This window comes from Colias croceus, chromosome 23, assembly GCF_905220415.1.
Source record: "Colias croceus chromosome 23, ilColCroc2.1".
NCBI lineage: Eukaryota > Metazoa > Arthropoda > Insecta > Lepidoptera > Pieridae > Colias > Colias croceus.
In genome coordinates this window covers 6,805,208-6,828,079 of record NC_059559.1, presented here as the reverse complement: position 1 = coordinate 6,828,079, position 22,872 = coordinate 6,805,208, and the positions used below count along the sequence as shown (strand labels likewise).

At 33.8% G+C, this 22,872-nt stretch overlaps 2 protein-coding genes across 14 annotated transcripts in view; one reads left to right on the top strand and one right to left on the bottom strand.

Annotated features, from left to right (window-relative positions):
* Positions 1-4,035: 4,035 nt before the first annotated feature.
* LOC123702474 (zinc finger protein draculin-like) lies at positions 4,036-10,217 on the bottom strand. Its single transcript, XM_045650236.1, has 5 exons — positions 9,979-10,217; positions 7,936-8,077; positions 7,039-7,125; positions 6,285-6,452; positions 4,036-5,463 (listed from the first exon to the last, which is right to left on the bottom strand). Exons 1-5 carry the CDS (start codon positions 10,144-10,146, stop codon positions 4,376-4,378), a joined length of 1,653 nt encoding a protein of 550 aa, XP_045506192.1. The 5' UTR covers positions 10,147-10,217; the 3' UTR covers positions 4,036-4,375.
* Positions 10,218-17,589: 7,372 nt separating this feature from the next.
* LOC123702347 (zinc finger protein 181-like) overlaps positions 17,590-22,872 on the top strand; it is a 37,621-nt gene continuing 32,338 nt past the window's right edge. For 2 of the 13 annotated variants that reach the window (XM_045650071.1, XM_045650073.1), the window contains exons 1-4: positions 17,599-18,272; positions 18,932-19,094; positions 19,470-19,592; positions 20,451-20,642. In XM_045650071.1, coding sequence (XP_045506027.1) covers positions 18,120-18,272; positions 18,932-19,094; positions 19,470-19,592; positions 20,451-20,642 — 631 coding nt within the window. In that variant the 5' untranslated portion in view covers positions 17,599-18,119. Of the gene's footprint in view, positions 18,273-18,931; positions 19,095-19,469; positions 19,593-20,450; positions 20,643-22,872 lie in introns of all 13 variants that reach the window. The other 11 variants (XM_045650068.1, XM_045650069.1, XM_045650067.1 and 8 more) reach the window with 10 other exon arrangements.

The following is a 22,872-nucleotide window of genomic DNA, read 5'->3' as shown; positions in this document are numbered from 1 at the left end:
TGCTGTACACGGACTGCTCGAACAGTCGCGACCGCTTCAAGCCGTCAACTGCGCGGTTTGTAGCGACAGCTCGAGCAGTCAACGACCGACAGTCCGTGTACGTCGCTCAGCCGTTAACTGCTCGAGCAGTCCGTGTACGGCCACTCTAAGGCTTATTAATACGGTTCCCGTTTTACCCTTTGAGTACGGAACCCTAGCCTTGATGAAAAACACTGAGATGCAGCAAACTAAAAATTTAAAAAGTGGATTTAGAGCAGCAGGGATATATCCCCTAAACACACAAAAAGTTTTAAAACGTATTCCAGAATTCGAAACACCTGAAATGACAACTTATCAGATTGATGAATCTTTACTCGAATACTTTGTGAAGAAACTTCATTTCTTTGTATTAAAAGTTTAGTGGATTTGAATTTTGGCGCTCGGCATAGATAATATAACATTAGTGAGACATACCTACGACAGAGGTCGCGAGAGAACTAATAATAGCGAACGACGCAAAATAAAATTGTGATGTGTTGGATAATTAAAATTAAAAAGAAAATCTTTGAACTGTTTAAATTATGTGCTAAAGTTAAATTAAACTTTAAATGTCGTTTCTTTTTTTTCAGGTTAGTAATTTTTTCATTTTAGTAACATTGTTAATGTAAAAGTTATGTAAGTATGTTAAATGTGCAAATATTAAAGTCTCAACTTTTTTTCAGAAGAAACACAAATCGTTTAATTTAAAACTCCTTATTAAACGACATTTCTAGTTATGAAAATGGATAAACTACGATTCAAATTCGCAGTTACAGCGGGATCATATGGAAAATCCAATGTGGTGTGCATAACCTCAATCGAGACTACGGATGGACGCATTTTTAATATTCCAGATGATTTAAAACCTGCAAGTAAGCACAGTAGTTTAATATCTTCGGATGTATTCACTAAAATAAAAAATTCATTAAAAAAAGACATCAGACACGTGCAGTGTGGATACCTTTAAACACAGATTTGAGGAACATATATTTACACGAAGGCGAAAATTTACAGTTTGGTGACCAGTATTTGGAAGAAATAACAAGAGAAACCGTACCTTCACTGAGTAACAATAAAAATACCACAACTGAAAATAAAAATATTAGTAAAGTAGCTGAACAATTCATGATAAAAAAATTTTCAAATAAAAATTCGAATGTAAATCAGTGGATAACTGTCTTTGAGAGTGAATCTGAGAGATTTTATATTTTAAAGAGAAGATTGAGATATTGAAACATTTATTAGAGAAACAATGTATAGATTGGTATACCAGTATGTTGATAAAACTAACTGTGAATTCAAACTGGATAGAATGGAAAGAAAATTTGTGTGAAACATACGGAAATAAAGGTTGGACTCGAGAGAGATATACATTTAACTTCAAATATGAAGCTGGATCACTACTGGAATATGCAACTAAGAAGGAAAGACTGTTATTAGAAGTAAACAGGGATATTGACACTCAAACAATGAATCTTATCTTGAACCAGGACACACATACATGGAGTGTGACAACATGCATTCTACAATCGAACGAGCGTCTGAATATACTAAAATCTATACCCCTGATGACTGGCAAAATGTAATACGGCTAGCCCGTAAAGATAAGGCTGGTTGCTTGACCGACCGTCAGTGCGTACCGTCGGTCCTGACGATACGCATCAAGAATTGTATGACTATGACACTAATGCGCATGACAATACGCGTGCGTATGGTCGGTCTAGCTATGAACGGTTTTATGAATTTCCATACATATGACAAGCGCGACTGACGTACGCACTGACGGTCGGTCAAGCTCTGCAACCAGCCTTACAATGTTCAGATTATGGTACATACAGATTTTTTGGATTTCAAAGCAATTGGCAATAATATTTTTCCAAACAAAATCAGAGCCACGGATGGAACTCCTTTGCACTGGGCTCATGTAAGATGGTTACAATTGAACAAAGAATTTCCAAATTCATTGTTTTTCAAATGTGAATACTGGGAAGAATTCAAAGAGGTAAAATTAAAGGAGAGATCAAAAAGATCGGAACGTTCAACGTAATACTTGTCTGGCAAAGTTTTATCCTAAACAAATTTTGCTAAAAAGAGTAAAACATTCAGATCTGATATGTGTAATGATGGAACGATACCAAAAAATACTTTTACTACCAGAATCTGCCGGTGAATTCAAGACCGTTGGAAAATATGAAGCCTTAAAATTATGATGACGAATTGGAACTGTCGGGCTCAAGAGCCTCATACTTGAGACGCCGGTCAGGAAAAAAGAACTGATGTGTATTTGACAGTAACAAAGTTTAGTATTTTAAGTTTTTACCATTATGAAGCTCAGGATTAGAGTGAAATAGGTACATTAACAGCTGTTATAATAAGTTTTAATACAGTTTACGTTACCAAAAAGATAGGGAAAGAAGACTAGAAAATTATGGCAGCCAAGTTGTTGATCTCTTAAATAATTAGAGCTAGCGTGCACGAGCAACAAAAATAAGAAAAGATTTGTCTTACTATATCCAACCAAATAGACGTATGTGCATTATTGATGTGAAGTATTTTCATAACTACATGTAAATTTTTAATTCTGTAGGTACATTAATTAAAAAGTTTTTTTCGTCACCTGAAAAGTAGGGATTTTGTTTATACGCCCCTATGGTTTGAAGCCCGCGATATGTCTGACAGCAGACATGTGATCGTCAGAACAAATGAGAGTTATATACTGGCCACTACTTAACGGAAGATCTGGAATTTAAATCGGCTTTGATTGGATGCTGCCAGTTCCCCAGTCACCACAAAGCTTGAAGACATCGCTGCCGAATTTGGGGCATTGAGAAGTATGGCCTCAAAGAAAAGGTAAATTTTATGTTAACCGACACTGCTTCCAACATTTTGAAAGCTTTCTTCGACAACAGGGTTGAAGTGGAAGCATTTTGGCTGCTACGCACACAGCCTCAACCTTGTAGTCGACGATGCATTAAAAGATCTTACGAAACCGGCAATTGATAAAGTGAAACACATAGTAGCGCATGTAGAAAAAGTAACCTCAGAAAATTCCAAATCCAACAGGGACAAGACCCTAAGAAACTAATTCAATCAGTAGAAGCTACAACACGTATTATATTTGTAAACTTTAGTTAAGGTAAACTCACTCACTCCTTGTATATGCACTATCTACCTTTTTCAATCTTTTCATTTTCCTATATCCCAAGGTTGCCTGGAAGAAATCGCTTTAAAGCGATAAGGCCGCCAATTTGTACGGTGAAGATTCTTTTTGTTTATTGTTGTATTTTTATATCTGTGCATTGTACAATAAAGTGTTTTTTATTAATTTTTTTATTTATTTATTTAAGGAAGAGCGGGTCCTCCTGACACAGGTTTTTGTAAACTTACTAGGAGGACTCATCCATTTTCTGTATTCGAAAATTGTGTGTATGAAATAAATATATTTTCATTTTCAAACTCGGTGGAATTCCACCTATTTCATGTATGAGTTTCGCTGATCGATCTCTACACGACATCACTTCAGAAGACTGGCAATTATATGCACAATTGTGCCAAATACTTCGACCGTTCGAAGAAATAACTAGAAGCATGAGCGGGAAAAAATATCTCCGGAAGTTCGGTGACAATAGTGACGAGGTGCTTAAAGGAGGCATGCCAAAAACTTTTAGAAAGGACGGACCTGCTTCAAGATGCGAGCGACACGGTTCGTCTACTCAAAGCTGGACTAGACGACCAAAAAAAAATTTAACGTGGAATAAAAAGTCCGGGCAAAGTTGTACGGTTTTTCCATATAGTATATACTGCACATAACTAGTGTAATTTTTCAAAAGAGCACTTTTGAGTAACCGTAAGAGCCAGCATACATCAATTAAGAACACGTAAAGCGAGTAAGAACCACAGTTCAATTCTTTGGCATATTATGTAGTTACATATTACTATGTAATATTGACATGATTTTAAAAGAAGGTACATGTTAAACAATGTTATGACGATTCAAAAGTGCTGTTATAAGTCTAATTGAATAAATAAATGTTAATTTTTAACGCACTTTCCTTGCGTGTGAGAGAGACGACATGATTCATTTTTATTGAGGGTACTTTTAATATACCGAGAGGTTACATAAAGAAAAAAGAGCGAGTGCGCCGAGCACACGTGTCAGTAGTGAAACTTCTTTAACAAGATTCAGATACCAAAATCGTCGCCTTACTCCATGACTTGACGATATTGCCAAAACGACCTTGAAATTTTACTCTCAACGCGCCTAAATAAGTTTCTTCAAAAACTTAACAGCCATTCCCATTCTTTACCTAGGTATATATCTGTTTAGTCTAAACTATAGACCGTGTTTTAAACCCTCTCAGCTGAACCCGACCTCCATTTGAAACCCCTGATGATGGCTTTTCATATGATTCTTCAAGCTACTAGTTTGCGTGAACGTCGAATTACACACATCACATTTTAACCTACGCTCAGTACTATGCGACCTAATATGTTCTTGCAACGACTGTAACCGGGGGTAACTTTTATCACAAAACTCGCATCGAAAATTTTTCTCCCCCGTATGTGTTGCCATATGTTCTTTCAACCGTGACGGCAAATAAAACCTCTGATCGCACAGGTCACATTGATGTCGGAACACCTTCAAATGATTACGACGATGGTGTTCCATCAATGTTTTCCGCCTGTTATACACTTTATCGCACAATTTACAGGGAAACGTCCGGTTATCACCGTGTACTTCGATCAAATGACGATTTCTCAACGCGTAAGAGAGAAAGCAAGCGTCACATTTGTAGCAATTGACGGTAGCTTTTTTTTCATGTACCGTGGCTACATGCAAACGCTTACTGTATTTGGATTTTAAGTTCTTCCCGCATATTTCGCAGGGAAAATTCATTTCGACCTTATAATGGGACTTTATATGCGTTCGAAGTGACGCATCTTCTAAGAAACAGGCTCCGCACATGTCACAGGTGTAAGTACCAAAATGGTCTATCATGTGTTTTTTTAAAGAGTCAAAATAGGGAAAGACACTATTACATTCAGTACAAGATAAGTTATTTTGCGTTAAACGGAACTTTAGAAATTCATTTTTCACCGGAAATAACATCAATTTGTGTACACTAGTGATGTGCTCTTTGAACGTATCGAGATCATCGATTTTTTCCGTGCATAGTCGACAATCGATTCTCGTGATATCGATTTTCGGTATTTTTTTATTTTCTATCGACATTTTGAATAATTCTTTAGGGTTGTGTGTAAGTGTGTGTTCTCTTAGTTCATTTGGATTTGTGAATTGGTCTTTACAATAATAGCAGTAGTATATACTAATTCTGTTATGAAACGGACAGACATACGAATTGTTGACTATAGTTATTGTGTTCTTGTACGCCATGTACTGTGTGTCTCGGTCTTCGCTGTCTTCTTTCGCCTTCTTTAGGGGTGCTGAAAATAAATATTAAAATTGAACAAAAAAAAACAAAATGATTGTTTAGAAGTATATGATATATCAATTTAAGTCTTTTTATATAAAAGAAAATCGTGTTAGGTACACCACTATAGCTCATGAACGGATGAACGGATTTTAATGATTTAAGCTTGTTCAACTTGTATGCACAGATGTCTGAACAAATTTTGATAATAACTGTTAAAAATTGTATAAGTTTTAAAGTATTTAATTTTAATTTTAAGAAAAGAATTGCTGTTGCTAAAAAATCTTATTATTTTCACAAATTCATGTATTAATATTAAGTATCTAATTTTTTTTATATGACCAGAAGTTCTTGAGATTAACATAATCAACTAAACAAACAAACATACTCTAATTCAGTTTTATTAGTATACTCGCTGTGCCCCGCGGTTTCACGCTCCGCGTGGCTCAGCGTCTGTTGGTCTTAGCGTGAACATATATCCATACTAATATTATAAATGCGAAAGTAACTCTGTCTGTTACTCAATCACGCGTTAACTACTGAACCAATTTGCATGAAATTTGGTATAGAGATATTTTGATACCCGAGAAAGGATATAGGATAGGTTTTATCCCGGAAATCCCACGGGAACAGGAACTATGCGGGTTTTTCTTTGACTGCGCGGGCGATGCCGCGGGTAGAAAGCTAGTAGCCTATATAGCCTTCCTCGATACATGGGCAATCCAACATCGTAAGGCTTTTTCAAATCGGACCAGTAGTTCTTGAGATTAGCGCGTTCAAACAAACAAACTCTTCAGCTTTATAATATTAGTATAGATTAGTATAGATATTTACCTTTCTGCGATAACATTCTATCCAATTTCACGAGCCTCTGCGGTTTATTCCCTTTTGGCGATAATTTCTTTGCCTTAATAATTTGTTTTGCATCCATTTTCTTTGGACTCGAAATTACTTCTTCCCTTTTCAATTGTTCTTCCTTATCTTCTGATATTCTATTTTCATCTGGAATTTTAAATCAGCAAATTATTATATTTATTAGCATATCTATACTAATATTATAAAGCTGAAGAGTTTGTTTGTTTGAACGCGCTTATCTCAGGTACTACTGGTCCGATTTGAAAAATTCTTTCGGTGTTGGATAGCCCATTTATCGAGGAAGGCTACATGCTATATATCATCACGCTAAGACAAAGAGGAGCGTAGCAATGCGGGTGAAACCGCGCGGAACAGCTAGTGAATGCTATAAAAACTATACTTAAAAAAAATTATGGCTAGATTAGGTTTTTGCCTTTCATTTTAACATGTAACCTAATAAAAATAGTTTATTAAAATAACTTCAGTCATAAATTTTTCAGTCAGTCACCTTTGAGTTATATAATATATATTTATAGATTACTAGCATTCCGCCCGCGGCTTCGCCCGCTTTGTCTAAAACTTAATAAATTATATACTAAAAAATTCCTCTTGAATCACTCTATCTATTAAAAAAACCACATCAAAATCCTTTGCGTAGTTTTAAAGATTTAAGCATACAGAGGGACATAGGGATAGCGAAAGCTTTGTTTTATACTATGTAGTGATATCTCACCATTCTGTACTAGTGGTAAATCATCATTGGATTCTCCATCGCTGCTGGGCTCTATTTTTACCTCCACTTTCACTGATCCATCTGTATCTGAAATATTTGATTAAATTCATTACCTCAATACTAAAAATATAGCGACACCTCGCTCTGAATCGCGCAAGCGAAATGTTTTCGCTACAGAGCATAAATACAAGTTTCCAACATCATTCATCGGGGCCTTCAAGGCCAGTCGAGTAGACTGGTCGAGGATCCTCCCTTTTTCGATGGAGGAATTCCACCTTCCTTCCTCCACAGCAATGTTTTGTTTTGTTTTTTTTCAAATTCAAATTTATTTATTATTAAACACACATACATACAATTACAATTTATTACAATATACAATTAATATTCATGTAAAAGTATATAAATAAAAAGGCTACCAAAGCAATTTATACAAGCCAATGTTTCCCTAGCTAGGTTAGGGCAACCTGTGTTTAGGAGAAACAGCTTGCCTCTAAAATAAATTCACAAGAAGCCTCTTAGCAATGTAACCGATACACAGACATATCGATTATAAAACAACCGATATTGAAATTAAACAATTTAAAAAGCGCACCGAGTGAACGAGACTCGCGGATTTTTGTTTTCTAAACAAAAATCTACAATAGTCAACTTTATGTTTTACTTTAACTGACTTGGTTAAATAATAATCCTTAATATTAATATTATAAATGCGAAAGTTTGTGAGGGTGTGTGTGTGTTTGTTACTCTTTCGTGCAAACAAAAATGCAATGAAATTTAGCACACATATAGAGGGTAACTTGGATAAACACATAGGATAGGTCTAGATTTCCGCCCGTGACTTCGCTCACGTTTTCGCGTGCTCGCGGTACAACAGATTACAGAGGATAGAACACTTACCTTCTTTGCTCTGCATGCGAGCGTTCAGAAACATTTCCTCACACGTCAGCACTTGCTGTCTGAACGCGCTGGCTTCCCGCAGCCTGCCGACGCAGGTGGCACATATACATGTGTCCTTTGCTTCTCCGTCGAGATGGGATATCTGACAGTTGAATTAAATGTGTTACTTTATATCTTTCTCAAACAATTTTTCCTTATAACAAACTAGCTTTCCACCCGCGGCATCGCCCGCGCAGTCAAAGACTAACCCGCAAAGTTCCCGTTCCTGTGGGATTTCCGGGATAAAACCTATCCTATGTACTTTTTCGGGTATCAAAATTTCTCCATACCAAATTTCATGAAAATTGGTTCAGTAGTTAAGGCGTGATTGAGTAACAGACAGAGTTACTTTCGCATTTATAATATTAGTATGGATTCTAATTTAAATGTACTGTTAGACGTAACATTTGATTTAATATTTTTGTGGATGAATAGTTATCAATATACATATGTATAGTTGTCACTGTCTCCAGGCTGAATATGCTTAGCTGTTGAATACTATAAAATGCTGCTTTCGATCCTAGGGGCTCAGATGTTGTTTATACGACGTTTGACCAACTACCCTCTTTGTTAAAAGTCATTAACTTGCTGTGATTTGTTATCAACTAACTACATCAATTAGTCAGTTGTGTTGAATCTCAGTACATTCTTATTACATTCAAACTAATATAGAAACCAGCGCAGCGTATAATTTGTAAAAGTACATCCTAACTAGAGAATACAATCCCGAGCATGTTTTTCAATCCCGGGATTACGGAATTTTCCCGGAATCAGCCTTAAGTGGGAATTGGGTTCTAATTAAAAAAAATTGAAGTATAGTTTCTCATAAGTTGCAAAAGCATCCAATTACCCCTCAACAATATTTTGATATGAGGTGATCGGGTGATTCCCCTGTTAGCCCGTCGGGGAGTTAGTGCTGATTTACACAGGGTCAGTAACTGACTACAAATTCGAGGCAAATCAGTGCTGACCCGAAAAAAAACCCTGTGTAAACAGATTTGAAGTCAGTACAGAGGCTTGAAGTCTATGTAAACAGTTAAAGTCAGTCGCGGCGCCGAATTTCGACTGGTCTACTGACCCTGTGTAAATCAGCACTTACCTTAAGTGAAGGGAAATTATCTTATTGTAAAAATTCCGAGCGGGAAAGTTCCTTCTATGGACTACTATTATTAGGGCCGTACCAGTATAGTCCGTATCCGTATTGTACCTTAGGTTTATTTTTTATCATTATATAATTTTATGCTAAGGCTAGGTCGTAGTTAAGGTGCAACGGATCGTAGAATGCAAAATAGAATAGCTGTTTATATCAATTATATAATCAAATTGTAATTATTTAATCAAATTGTATTCTCTAATCCTAACTCTTTTTTTTTGTATTTTGTTTATTAATAACTTTAATTTACTAACATTGTGTAACCTGTGTACACTGTCAAAGATTGGTTGTACCAACTTAGCCTTTCAGGTCTCAAACACAACTTTGCTGAAGAACATCACAATATAATGACAAAACACGTATTTACGTTTTTATATATTATGTTACTTTTTTACATGTATAATATTATACAATACAAACTAAAGTCAATGAAACTTGATTTATCTATAAAACATAACACTATTAAATTGGAAACATAAAAATGAATAGGTTTTGTGTGATATACACATGAAGAGAGAGAATAAATAATAGAGGATAACTTTTATAGACTACTAGCGGTCCGCCCCGGCTTCGCCCGTGGTACATGTTTACGTTTTCTCTACATAAGAACCATCCTCGTACTTCAAGGAATACCTATAATAAAAAAAGAATTATCGAAATCGGTTCAGCCGTTCTCGAGTTATGCGCTTACCAACACATTTTGCGATTCATTTTTATATATAAGAAGATTTCTTCATTTCATTCGTATGCAATACAAATATCACATTTCTGTGACTGAATGAAAATATATTTTTTTGTTTGTAGAGACAAAAATAAAATTTATACCATAAATGAAGTTAAATATAACTTACGAGTAGTCCAAATACATCCATAAACATATCTGAATAAACTTCCTTGGTGCCTCTCCAATCGTATTCAGTCGAAAGAAGTCGACATTTTTTTATAGAACGACAACAACGGCAAAACGCAGGATCTATAATAGGCCCCTTGTTTGTACTTGTAGATACTTGTGTAGCCATAGTTTTTAATTTTTAATACACTTGGACACAAAATACGATAATAATTTTAAATAATAAATTAAACAAAATTAACAGAGCCTGCAGTATCAATACACCAATAAAAGTAAAAACCGGTAAAAAAAAACAGTTTTTTACAGATATTTACCTACTGATCAAAACGAGGTGACAATGACAGTGGACAGATATCATTAAAAAAGGGACGTAAGTCATAGATAAAATAATAACATATAGAACGACAGATGTGCAAAATTATACGTATCTTATTTTTTTTTATTAAAGTTCATAATCCGTGTTTGTGTTTTCCAAGAAGGTGTTTTCCAATTACAGCACTAGCAAATAGTCACATCTTCTTGCCATGAAAACAAAAAAAAAAAAATTACAACACTAGAGCCACAGAACAGTAAGAACATAATAGATGTGCTGTAATGTCATCAACTAGAGCGCATTATGCGGCATATTGCATAACGTTGAATGTTCCAACTACAGCAACGCTTCGCACAATCGAGCACTCTGTGCTTAAAAGTAATGCGCGTGAATTGATGCGTGTACATGCGCGATTTATTGCTAGTAATTATTAATTGTTGGAAAAAAATTAAAGCTTTCGTTTCATTGTAGTTTTTTCGAAATAATCAAAGTTAATTCAAATCGTGTTAAAAAAATAAATATAAGTATGGATGAAGGTATAAACAATGAAAAAAATGTAAATGAAATAATCAAAATCTAAATTACTTAAAATAACCGTAAATAGTTTTCAACCAATTAACATGTATACCACTTTATTTACACATTATTGAGGTTATTCTTAGATAATTAAGTTATTGTTAACTCTATGAATATTTTTTTTTCAACACTGAACTTAGCGCAACCTGCTGGTGCGTTTCACGTTCCAATTAAGCATCAGCATACTGCATAATTCGGCATTGTGCGCCACTGATGCTCTGTAATTGGAAAACAGCCATTGTATAAATCTAATTATTCAATAAAAACTATTAATAATATTATGTTGGCCTGCGAGCCAGGTGCAAATTTTGTTAATTATTTCCTCCAAGAGATAATTCGTCATACGCATCAGAGTATAGTATTATAAAGCCTCGTGAACGTCAGCTGGCGCTCGGTTGGGGGGGTGAGCGGTTGTAGCCTCCCACGCACGTAGGAAAAAAAATACATTCATGATTATTAATATATTGATGCGATAAATAAAAAAAATCAGCTAGCAATAAGTGGAGGAAAACCTAGTCAGTAGATGCATATAAATTGGCAATAGATGCTTCTGTCTAACTCCTATGTAATAACTTTCAAAGTATCAGCTGACGGTTTTTCCACCAAGATACAGCCAGCTGACCTATATATTTATCCACAGTTACATAGCTATTATCAGGTAAATTTTTGTTTGAGAGGAAATCACGGAAAATAATTTTTTTTTTTCATGTTCGAGACACCAGCTGACGTATAATACACCATGTTGTAACCAGCTGATTATTTTTTTTCGCTGAGATATTGGGTTAGCTAAAATTTGACAAATTTTTAGCTGAGAGGAAATGAATGAATGTATTTTTTTTCCTATGTGCGTGGGAGGCTACAACCGCTCTTCCCCCCAACCGAGCTCCAGCTGACGTTCACGAGGCTTCATAATACTATAGGTACTTTGATGCATTTTACTAATTACCGCTTAAGAGGAACTTGGTCTTAAAATCTGTTGCTGGCTCCCGGACCAGCCGTTTTAAAGTATTTATATCACGGAACTATATACATACTGGAACCCACACTCCCAAAGAAAAAGTGCAGTCAAGAAATTTGACCTTGAAAATTATCGTTTCCCCTCCGTCTCTTTCTAGCTAGGATGAGTCATGGAAATATATCTGTGGTATCTGGGAGACACCTGTTAACTCCAAAAAGTTAAATTTTCAGGAGAAGCAATTTAACATATTATTGGCTGCTAAAAATCGGATATAAGATATAAATGAATTATGTCATATTATAATGAAATATCATTTTCCCTCCCTTTTTTTGCTTGTACAGTTTACAAAATTGACGCAGTAGTTTAGCGAATAATGTGACTTATCAGATTTTAACCAAAAAAAAATATGGCAGTGGAATGGACTTATCTCAAAATGAGCAAAATAAAAATAATGATTATTTCATTGCTATTCATTTAATTAAAACAATTTTACGTTATTTTTGTTATATTTCTTTATTTATAAGTTAATTTCACAATGGAATCACTCTTATGGCTAATTTTAATAAAAGTATGGATTTAACATGAGTGTACATGCAACGAAAAATTTAAATAAAGGCACATATCAAATAAATACCAAAACAAAAGAATCACTCATTTGGATACTAATCATAATCTTCTTCGCTATCTGAGTAGTTTTCCAAAACAGAAGCTGATTGGTTTAAATTAGAATAGAAATCGCGATAAACTGGATCAATGAATTGCATAAGATCCATTAAATCTTTAAACTTTTTGGTTTCAAATTCAATCGCCAATCCTCCGACATAATATGCCTGTTCAGGGCGTAATGTTTCTAAACAAATACTTTGCCTTCCTCTTCTTTTCATTGAAAATGTCCTAAAAGGCTCTGATTTCTCCAATGAATACTTAAAACTTACTTCCTCTGATTTTTTTTTCAAATTTTAGCCAGAAAATACTATTCCAAGCAAAAGATTGTTTTGAAGTGTCAATATTTTTTTTGACAAAATTTTTAGTCAGTAGTTTCGAAAAACCGTAAAATTCGGTTTGTGTCATAAATTTCACCGAGAAATTTTTGCTTGTCATTTTTATACCATTCATCCAATCCTGAGGAACTGCAATATTCGGGTTGTACTCTTTAACAAATCTTTCTATCAACGCATGATCACCGTCACACTCTAAATGAGTGTGACCTGGCACGAGAAACTTGTGGTGGATTTCTTTGAGGGTAGATTTTTGAGCCAATGCAATACAAAAGATAACAGGTAATATACAGGGTGGTTCTAAATTACGTTGACAAATTTGAAAATAATAAATTTAAAAAATGGGACTTGCTGCGTTGCTTTTATTTTTTAATAATTATTTTCACATGATTTGGCGCCAACTTAAAGTTATTTGTGAATAGAATAAATTAGAAATAGTAATTGTTTGCAATAATATCCTTATATGAGGCTGGTAAGCGGCAGTGCGAGATACTGCGACTTCTCGGTATCAGTCGGCAGTTAGTTTCTTCTGCTATTAAACGCTACGATGAGCTTGGCCATCTTGGTGATCTTCCGGGAAGAGTCAGAAAAAGAACTGTGAAGATGCCTAGGCTTCGACATATCGTCAAATAAAGATTGACCCGCAATCCACAAGCCAAGGTAATAAAAATGGCTTGAGATTTAGGTGTAAGTCATTCAACGTTGCAACGAGTTGTTAAAAATGAGCTCAAGTTAACAGCATACAAGCTGCGAAAAGCGCAGCGATTTGGATGATAAAGATAAAAAAATACGCCTTGAAAGATGTCGCTTACTGAAAGTGCGCTCCGCTGGTGGAGCGTGGAAAAATATTTTTTTCACAGATGAAGAAATTTTTCCGATTGAACAGTCTCATACCCTCCAAAATGATAGAGTTTTTCTAGTAGTCCTGGAGCCACATCAATTATCCCCCATCGGTAAAAACCTGATGCAGTCATGGTTTGCCGTGGAATTTGCTCAACAGGAAAACCTCCTCTCGTTTTCGTAAAAAATTCGTTTCGTGAAAATGAATCAAGAAATATACCGACGCGATATTTTGGAGAGTGTAGATCTTCGTTGGAGCCAGCAGCACTTTGGCGACCAACCGTGGACTTTTCAACAGGACTCTGCTCCATCTCACAGGGCCTCAAATGTGCAGCAGTGGTGTATGGACCATTTCCCAGAGTTCATAAGTTCCAAGGAACGCCCTCTATAATTATAAATGGATTATAGCGTATGGTCAATTCTAGAGGCGAGGGCCTGTGCAACTTCACACAGAAGTGTAGACGCGCTGAAGGCTGGAACACTTACTCGTGAGTGGAACAAAATATCTGAAGAGGAGCTACGGAAAATCGTCGAAAACTTCAGGAAACGTTAGCCTTTGTAATAAAGCTAAAGGTGGTTATTTTGAAAATATAATTAATATTAATGAAAATAAATAGATATTTAGGTACAATAAGTTTCTGTAATATGTATAAATAATCTGTATAAATAATTTCTGTCAAAAATAAGAATTAAAATAACACTGTATTTTTTTTATTTAGTAGTCACCGTTATATGTACCAAATTGGAAATATAAATCCAAATCTGATAAGTTTCAATAATTAACATGTAGGTATCTCATGTTTTTGGTACATACGCGGTAACTGGGACTTAACAAGTTTTAGTCCATAGGCATAAAGCTTGGAATTAACATTTATGTACTTGTTATATTAGTTATCAGGTTTGGCATCAAAAGTTACTATGATATATTAATGATAATTATAATATATCTTGATTGTAGCAAAAAATCTTGGATTTAACAGGAGTGTACCATTTTTTTCACCTGCTTCCCGTGGTCGTAGAGATATCACGCCTGGATCAAAAAAATCTGCGCTTTCTGTACTTATCAAACATGTATCTAACAAAATTTTGCCAAAAATGGAGTTAACAGGTTTCTCCCAGATGCCACAGATATATAGTATAGCTATATTTCCGTGGGGTGAGTATAAAGATAAAAAATTCAGGATATTAAGGAAAAGATTATGGATACATCAATTTTATTCGTATTAAAATTTTACTGTAATACTAGATTTAAGAATTAATGAAGTAAAAGATCAATGTGTTTTAATAATATTTATTTATCATTACAATGCCAACTGCCTTTACAAATTTGCAAATTATAAGATACAATAACAATAAAAAATAACGAAATCGGTTCACTGAAAATATTTTTATTATTCCATACCCTTTAGGGCCTTTAGTATTTAAATAGTTTTAAGAGTACTTGAAATATGAGATCGTGGTCTTGCGCTTCCCTATCATACAATAAAAAACAAAATATATGCTATATTCAGGGTGTAATCGTTAAGTGCACACTTAACGATTACACAGGTGATTATTCCGTAACTATTGCAGGTATCAAAAAACTTTAAACTGATATCGATATGAAACTTTACGTACCTAATGAGTAAAATAACAATAATAACTTTTTTTAATATAACAAGAAATATCTTAAAATGTAACTTTAAACCCTCCCATACATTTTATTTCCCGTGACGTATATATTACGTTCCCACTGCTGGGACATGGCCTCCTATGAGGTTACAGGCCACATCCACCGCACTGTCCAAGTGCGGGTTTAAAATGAATGTTGTATAATATCTTCGCTTTTTCAAAACAGGATATTTTTAATTCTACTATATTTAGCTATTTAGCCATGTATTACGTTCCGCTAGATTGGACGGAAACCTGTAAAGAGAAAAGAAGATTATTTGCAAAATATAAAAAAATGTCATTTAGATACAGAAAACACAAAATTTGTGCTGTTGTCTAGTGCTTCTATTTCAGTAGGTAGGTACTATATATTATGTACTTTGAGTTTTTGATTTTACAATATATCATTATATAAAAGTAGTAAACAACGTTTTTATACCATTAACTGTCACGCCAATTAAGACGTAGCCAGTGGAGAAAGACTTCTCCTTTTATTTTACCTCATATAAAATAGCGTACCGAAATATATTATATACACAATTTTATAAAGTATGGACACCCTAGTCTAATATTTACTACAATCATGAAACATTTAATAATAAGCAAATAACGATGTTAAATGGAAAAAACCTAATCGAAATTAACATTATAATCACAACTTCGATCTATTATTCCAGATTTAACAACAATTAAAGTAGAAATATTACTAAACTACAATTTTACATGAAGCGTAGTTTATGGATGGTTTTTTGTACTTACGAATGAAATATAATATCACATCCTGGCTGCCACTCACTTTTGCAACCGCGCATAATATATTTACAATCATTTCTATTAATTTTGGCTCAGAATAATTCCAAAATACAAGAACAAACTCACGAAATGAATATAAACATCCGCCATTTTGCAGTTAACATTATTTGCAGTGTTGCCAGCACACAGAAAAAAAAATCTCCAGCTTAATAAAAAAAAATCTCTAGATTTCTTCATATTTTAACCTAAAAAAATCTCCAAAATTCACTAACTAATTAATTTTATCAAGGGTTAAGTATTAAATAAAATTACAAGTTATTTGTTAAGGAACATAATTTTAATCATAACAATAATAATTATTAATCTTAGTGACAAGTTAAAAAGCAACATAAGTATTTAAAAAACAATTTTACTTAAGTAAATCAAAACGTTAGGTTAGAAATCCACATTAAATACTTCGTTTGGTATTTCTTCGTCATCTTGACACGGTGACGGATCCACTGATGTAGACGGTTGAGATGGATCAATTTTTGAGTATTTCAAATTTCTGCCAACAGCAGAGATCACATCGCTCGGGAGCTCATAGCTACAGGTTTTCTTCATTATTTTTAGTTGGTTTCTTATGAAGAGAATAGAGTAGGTCTACACTCTGGCGTGGGGATTCCCGTCTTCAAGGGCGCGTGGGCATTTAGTAACATTTTATGAGTGATTATTTACCTCACAAAATCATTAATATATGTAGCTGTATCAAGATATCAAAAAGTTTGTTGACTAATTTCTCGTATTTACCTCTTATTTAACATATAAAAAAACCTTATTAATAAATTAATTGTAAACGTATTTATTTATTTAAATATGTTAAATAAATAATAGGTACATTAATTATTTATTCCAAAAAGAAAGAAATAAAACGATCATATGCGTTGTATTTGGCGTATAATAGAGAAAAAAGAAAAATATGGCAGATTTTGAAAATATCATTAAAAATCACCAGATATTTTTTTAGTGATATTTTTTCCAAAATTTCACCATGTAGCCTCTAAAAATCACTAAATCTAGCGACAAAATCACCAAACTGGCAACACTGATTATTTGACACCTAGAATTGGGGCTGCCGCGCAACGATTTTCATAACATAATTCAAAATATGGGAAAAAAATTATGAGCGTGCTCGATAAGCAATCCATTTTAAAAGTTGTAAACCTTTGTTATTTCAATGGAAAAGCAAACTTGCATGAATCTCGTTTAAATTTCATTTTTTTAGTGGATTTTATTAATGATTTTTGTCATATAGACCTATTATACTGACAGTCGATTTTTAATGCACGTCAATAGGGGAAAAATTTACAATCACACTGGCTACCCTATGGGGAAAACAGGGGTTACTTGCGGTCATTCTATCAGTTTTTTATTTATTCTTAGGAGTTTGGGTTCCAGTATGACTATAGTTCCATGATTTATATAAATTAATATACACTTATAATCTGTGACTGTGCATTTAGATAACTGGCAACATTATGAGATTGTTCAATGTTGTCAACTTACAATCTTTAGCTTATTTTAGGGAAAATAAATTCAATTTAATTTCCTAATCTGTCTCCAATCTTAAGTTTTATTGAACAATTTATATTTCTCTGAAGACCTTTATCGAAAATTGTCGAATTTATCGAAAAACAGATATTGAAAATAAAAAAAATTTCTAATTTAATATACATTTTTTATAGAATAAGTAGCTGTAAACTGATAGACGATGGAGAGTTACACGAAATAAAGAAAACTATGTTGTTATTTTATTTTTGAGAACGATAAAGGAGTTTTCAAGGAGTTTTCAGATAATTGATCGGGCAACATTGATGTCTGATTTCTGAATCGTTATTCGTTTGGCGTCTACGATTGTATCAATGGCGTCTAGTTATTGTAGTCAAATGAAAAAATCAAGTTATACAAGAAATAGGATAAGCATTAGTTAAAAGTGATTGCAAAATGCTTAGTTAGATGTTAAAAATAGTATGTGAATAGTGTTAATTGTATTAAATCTTAAAATAACATAAAAAATGGATGGAAAAAGTAATGAGTGGCGACCGGGGCCCACTGTGTGCCGATGTTGCCTCTCCGAGGGCTGTTATAAAGACATTTCAACTGAATATTTTTGGATGGGAAAGAGAGAAGTTTACGCTGAAATGCTTTCAGAAACATTCGATTTAACTGTAAGTTTTGTTTTATTGATATAATCAGAGCGTCTTCTAAGCGTCCATTTTCTAAAGAATGCGATAATCCGACCAATCGAAAAGTGTTTTGAGTTTATGTTAGATGAAAGGGCAATAGGTGCTATTTCTTTGGTTGGATAATAAAATCAATACAATTTTCTCGAATCTTGTTTTTTTTTTTCTTTAATACCTATTAGGAAAGCGATTGTATTTTAAGATAATGGTTAGTTATTGACTAATTAAACAGGGTTTTCGGAAGCTCGGATTTGAATAATATATCCGAAAACTATCCTTCCTTTGCCTCTTTGAATTATTGTACTTACGATTTAAAATACAATATCACCAGTCTAACTAAAAATATTGATTTTCAATTTTACTTAAGGGGAATAAGATTAGTTTTTTTAGTATTCTCACACTCATAAATAATCTCAAAAAAATCGAAAATATCAGATAGCAATGGAGAAAATGTACATTCGTTTAATTGTTTAAAGAAAAAATATCTGTAGTATTTTCTTATGATTGATTTTACGCAAGTATTATACATTTAGAAATTAAAGATTTTAAACACGATTTATTCGCGATAGGATAATAATATAACGAATAAATCGCGTTTTAAATCCGTTAAAATCTAATTCCTAAATCTTTTATTATTTGACCAGGTATCCTATGCGCGGTCCGGCACGCCGAACAGCCACAGTCGGCTGATATGCGAGCCGTGTATATCTCGTCTCCGAGATGCGGCTGACTTCAAGCGGCAGGTCAAGGAGTGCGAACAGACGTTCCTGCAGTGTTTCAATCCCGCCAGCGCTGTGGATATTGAGAGTGAGTATCGAGACTACATGCTATAAAGTGAAGCCCCATGTCCCCTTGTGGGGTATTGGGTAGATGCATTATACATCTGTTTCACTGATCGATTTTCTTTTGGGACAAGTAGGTGATCAACCTTCTGTGTCCTGCCGGACCGAAAAATTTTTTTTCTTCGTCTCCACCAGGAATCAAACCCTGGACCCCTCAGTGTTATGCTCATGCACATTATATTCATTCAAAAAAAAACAATGAATTAAAAAAAAAAAACATAAAGCCCATTAAGTAAAATAAAATAAAATCTAAGTACAGTTATGCATTTTCTTTCTACAATAGCCATAGAATTTAGAAGAATAATATATTATTGAAGTAATTAATATTTATTATTTACAGTACCAATGGACATAACGGACAAAGATTCGGTAAAAGTGGAGAAAGTGAAACAGGAAAAAGAAAACAGTTATGATGATGATGATTTTGCCGATGCCCCCGAGTTCCTTGATGATGATGATGATCGTAAGTACTATTGAAAGGCTTGTATGATTGCTTTTTACTTTACAAAATAGCTTTAATAGAGGAAATATATATTTTCTTAAGCATTTGAATATTTTCTTGTATAATGACCCGAGTTTTCTAGATTTTAGATACAAAATAAATGCATTAATGATTTTATAAATTTTACTAGCTGTGCCGCGCGGTTTTACACGCGTGGCCCCGCTCCTGTTGGTCTTAGCGTGATAATATAGAGCCTATATTACTCAGGGATAATGTAGCTTTCGAATGGTGAAAGAATTTTTAAAATCGGTCCAGTAGTTTATGAGCCTATTCATTACAATCAAACAAACAAACAAAGTTTTCATCTTTATAATATTAGTGTAGATTAATGGATATAACAGAATTGACAAATTCATAATGACCGATCCTTGTCCGAAACAAAACATACTACATTTATACTAAACATTCCTCTCGAATCACTCACTATCTTTCAAGAAAAATAGACTCTTTGATTTGTTGATTTCCAGAAAAATTATTATTAACTAATGGTCCGCCCCGGCTTCGCCCGTGGTACATATTTCGCAATAAAAGGTGGCCTATGTCCTTTCTCAGGGTATCAAAATATCTCCATACCAAATTTCATGCAAATTGGTTCAGTAGTTTAGGCGTGATTGAGTAACAGACAGACAGACAGAGTTACTTTTGCATTTATAATATTAGTATGGATTTATCATCAATCTCTGATATCTAAACTGCATTAATATACTTTGCACAGTTTTACACATGTAAACATACATACACACAGACATTAGGACAGAGGCGGGATGCTAATTTGCTTTATACTATTTAGTGATTCTACAATTGAACACCATTTTCCAGTCGACGACCAGCCCCTAATGAATTTAGCGACGAAAGTGCCCAAAAAGGAGTCGGTCGATGTTATGGACCTATTGGATAACGCTAAAGCGGTAAAACGGAAAGCGTCTAAAACGAAAAGCAGCCCCGCAAAACGGAAAGTGAAGGAAGTCAAACCTAGCGCTAGTAAAACTAAGCCGGAGAGGAAGAAGAAAGGTGAGATTGTTTTTTTGTTTGTTTAACTCGGTTGGGGGTGTTTGGAATTTATTTTAACACTAGCTGTGCACAGCGGTTTTACCCGCATTGCTCGGCTCCTGTTGGTCTTAGTGTAATTATATATAGCCTATAACCTTCCTCGATAAATGGGTTATGTAACACCGAAAGAATTTATTAAATCGGACCAGTAGTTCCTGATATTAGTGCATTCAAACAAACAAACTTCAGCTTTATAACATAAGTAAAGATGAAGGAACATCACAAAAGATTTTTCAATCATTTTCTAATTAAAAAAGGATTTCTTTTAATAAATAAATTCCAAACAACTTTAACCAAGTTATTAGAATTGTCATACATTCTGCTTGTATCACTAATGCTCTATGGAGATAGGTCTCAATAGGGTATAGGAAAGGATTTGTTTTAGACCTACTAGCTGTCCCAGCAAAAGTTGTTCTGCCTTACTCTTATGGCTTATGAAAAAAAGATGTTAGCCGAGTCTCCGAATAGGCACTCAAAATTACATGAGTATTGGTCAAGTTATTTCAGAGGAGTATAGGATATTAGATTTTTGATTTTTGACTGGTCGGTTGGCTTGGTTGGTAGTGACCCTGCCTTCCAGATGTCGTGGGTTCAATCCCCATCCGGGGCAAATATTTGTGTGATGAACATAGATGTTTGCTCCGTGTCTGGGTGTTAATTATCTATATAAGTATTTATTTAAAATTATACATGTATGTTTACCAGCCATCTGGTTTTCATAACACAAGCGAAAGCTTAGTATTTGATCAGATCGTGCCATGTGTGAAAATTTTCCAGAAATATTTATTTATTTATTAAATATTTATTTGATACATAAATTCTTAATACATGTTATTTTTTACTTTATGTGAAATACGTAATCCACCATGGCAGATAAAATTGTATATGGTTGTTTAGAATTTGTTATTCATTACCTTATATATATAAAATGTTGTAGTTTTGCACCAAAAAAGGATAAGGAAATATATAGGGAAATTAAATTGATGCTAATTCATTTTTAATTAAGAACTTTATTGAAGACAATCAAATACAAGCAGAATGTATGATAATGTGTGTATTTTTTAGTATGCTTTGAGTGTGGACACATTTAAATAATGTTTTACCATAGATAACATAGACTTTTTTTAATCTGTCTAATACCTATGTGTCAAAGTGACATTAAAATTTTAGTGTTATCTGTTCTAAATTGAAATGTACTGGACCGATTTTTCTTCTAATTTATGATTTTTGTAAAAACATAAAATAAAATGCTTCACGTGCTTCATAATAAATATTATTTCTAAGTACATTTTATATGATTTTTAAAGTACATATCTTGCAAATAATCTCCAAATGGCTTTTATGTATTTTTGAATTAAGTATATTAAGTATAATATAATATATATTAAGTATAGCAAGTAAAAATAAGCTCTTTGTTTATGTAAAATATTTTTGTAATCTAAAAACCATTTCAAGATTATTTACAAGGTATGAATAGATTTTAAATCTTAAAACTGTTTTAAAAAGTCTTCAGTACACAAACAAATCATTTTTTTTTTAATTTACTCGTTTTTGTGTGATATTGCGTGTGAGAAATGTGTCCACACTGTTTGAGTTTTTTGGACAATGCCTTAAAATGTTTTTTTTATTTGCTAAGAGATTTCGACATGGGTGGATATTGTTAGGGCATTTAAAGACAGGCAAGTCTGTAGACTACATTTTAAAAAAGTCTTCAGTATGTTATAGTAAAAGTTTGTGTCTGTTATCCAATACTACGTGGGCCACACTGAAAGTTTTGCGTAACTAATAAACAAAACAATTTATTTGTCCAATATTATATTTACTACTTTTTAAAGTATTCTCCGCTACATTTAAAACACTTTTTCATCCGTTCAAACCATTTCTGGAAACATGAGGACCATTGGTCCGAGGGTATGTTTTCTGCGTGCTGTTTGAAAGCAACCACGGCCTCTTCTGGCCTCGTAAATGTCGAACCACTCATTGAATCATAGATTTGTGGGAAAAGGAAGAAATCGCAAGGTGCTAGGTTAGGACTGCGTGCGGCATGAGTCACGTGCTCTATGTTTTCAGTAGCCAAAAATGACTTTGTTTTGTTCGCGGTGTGCGCCGAAGCACTGTCATGGTGCAACAAGATGCGACTTCTAGGTCGCTTTTCTCTTATTTTTTCTAAGACATTGGGCAAAAAAATAGT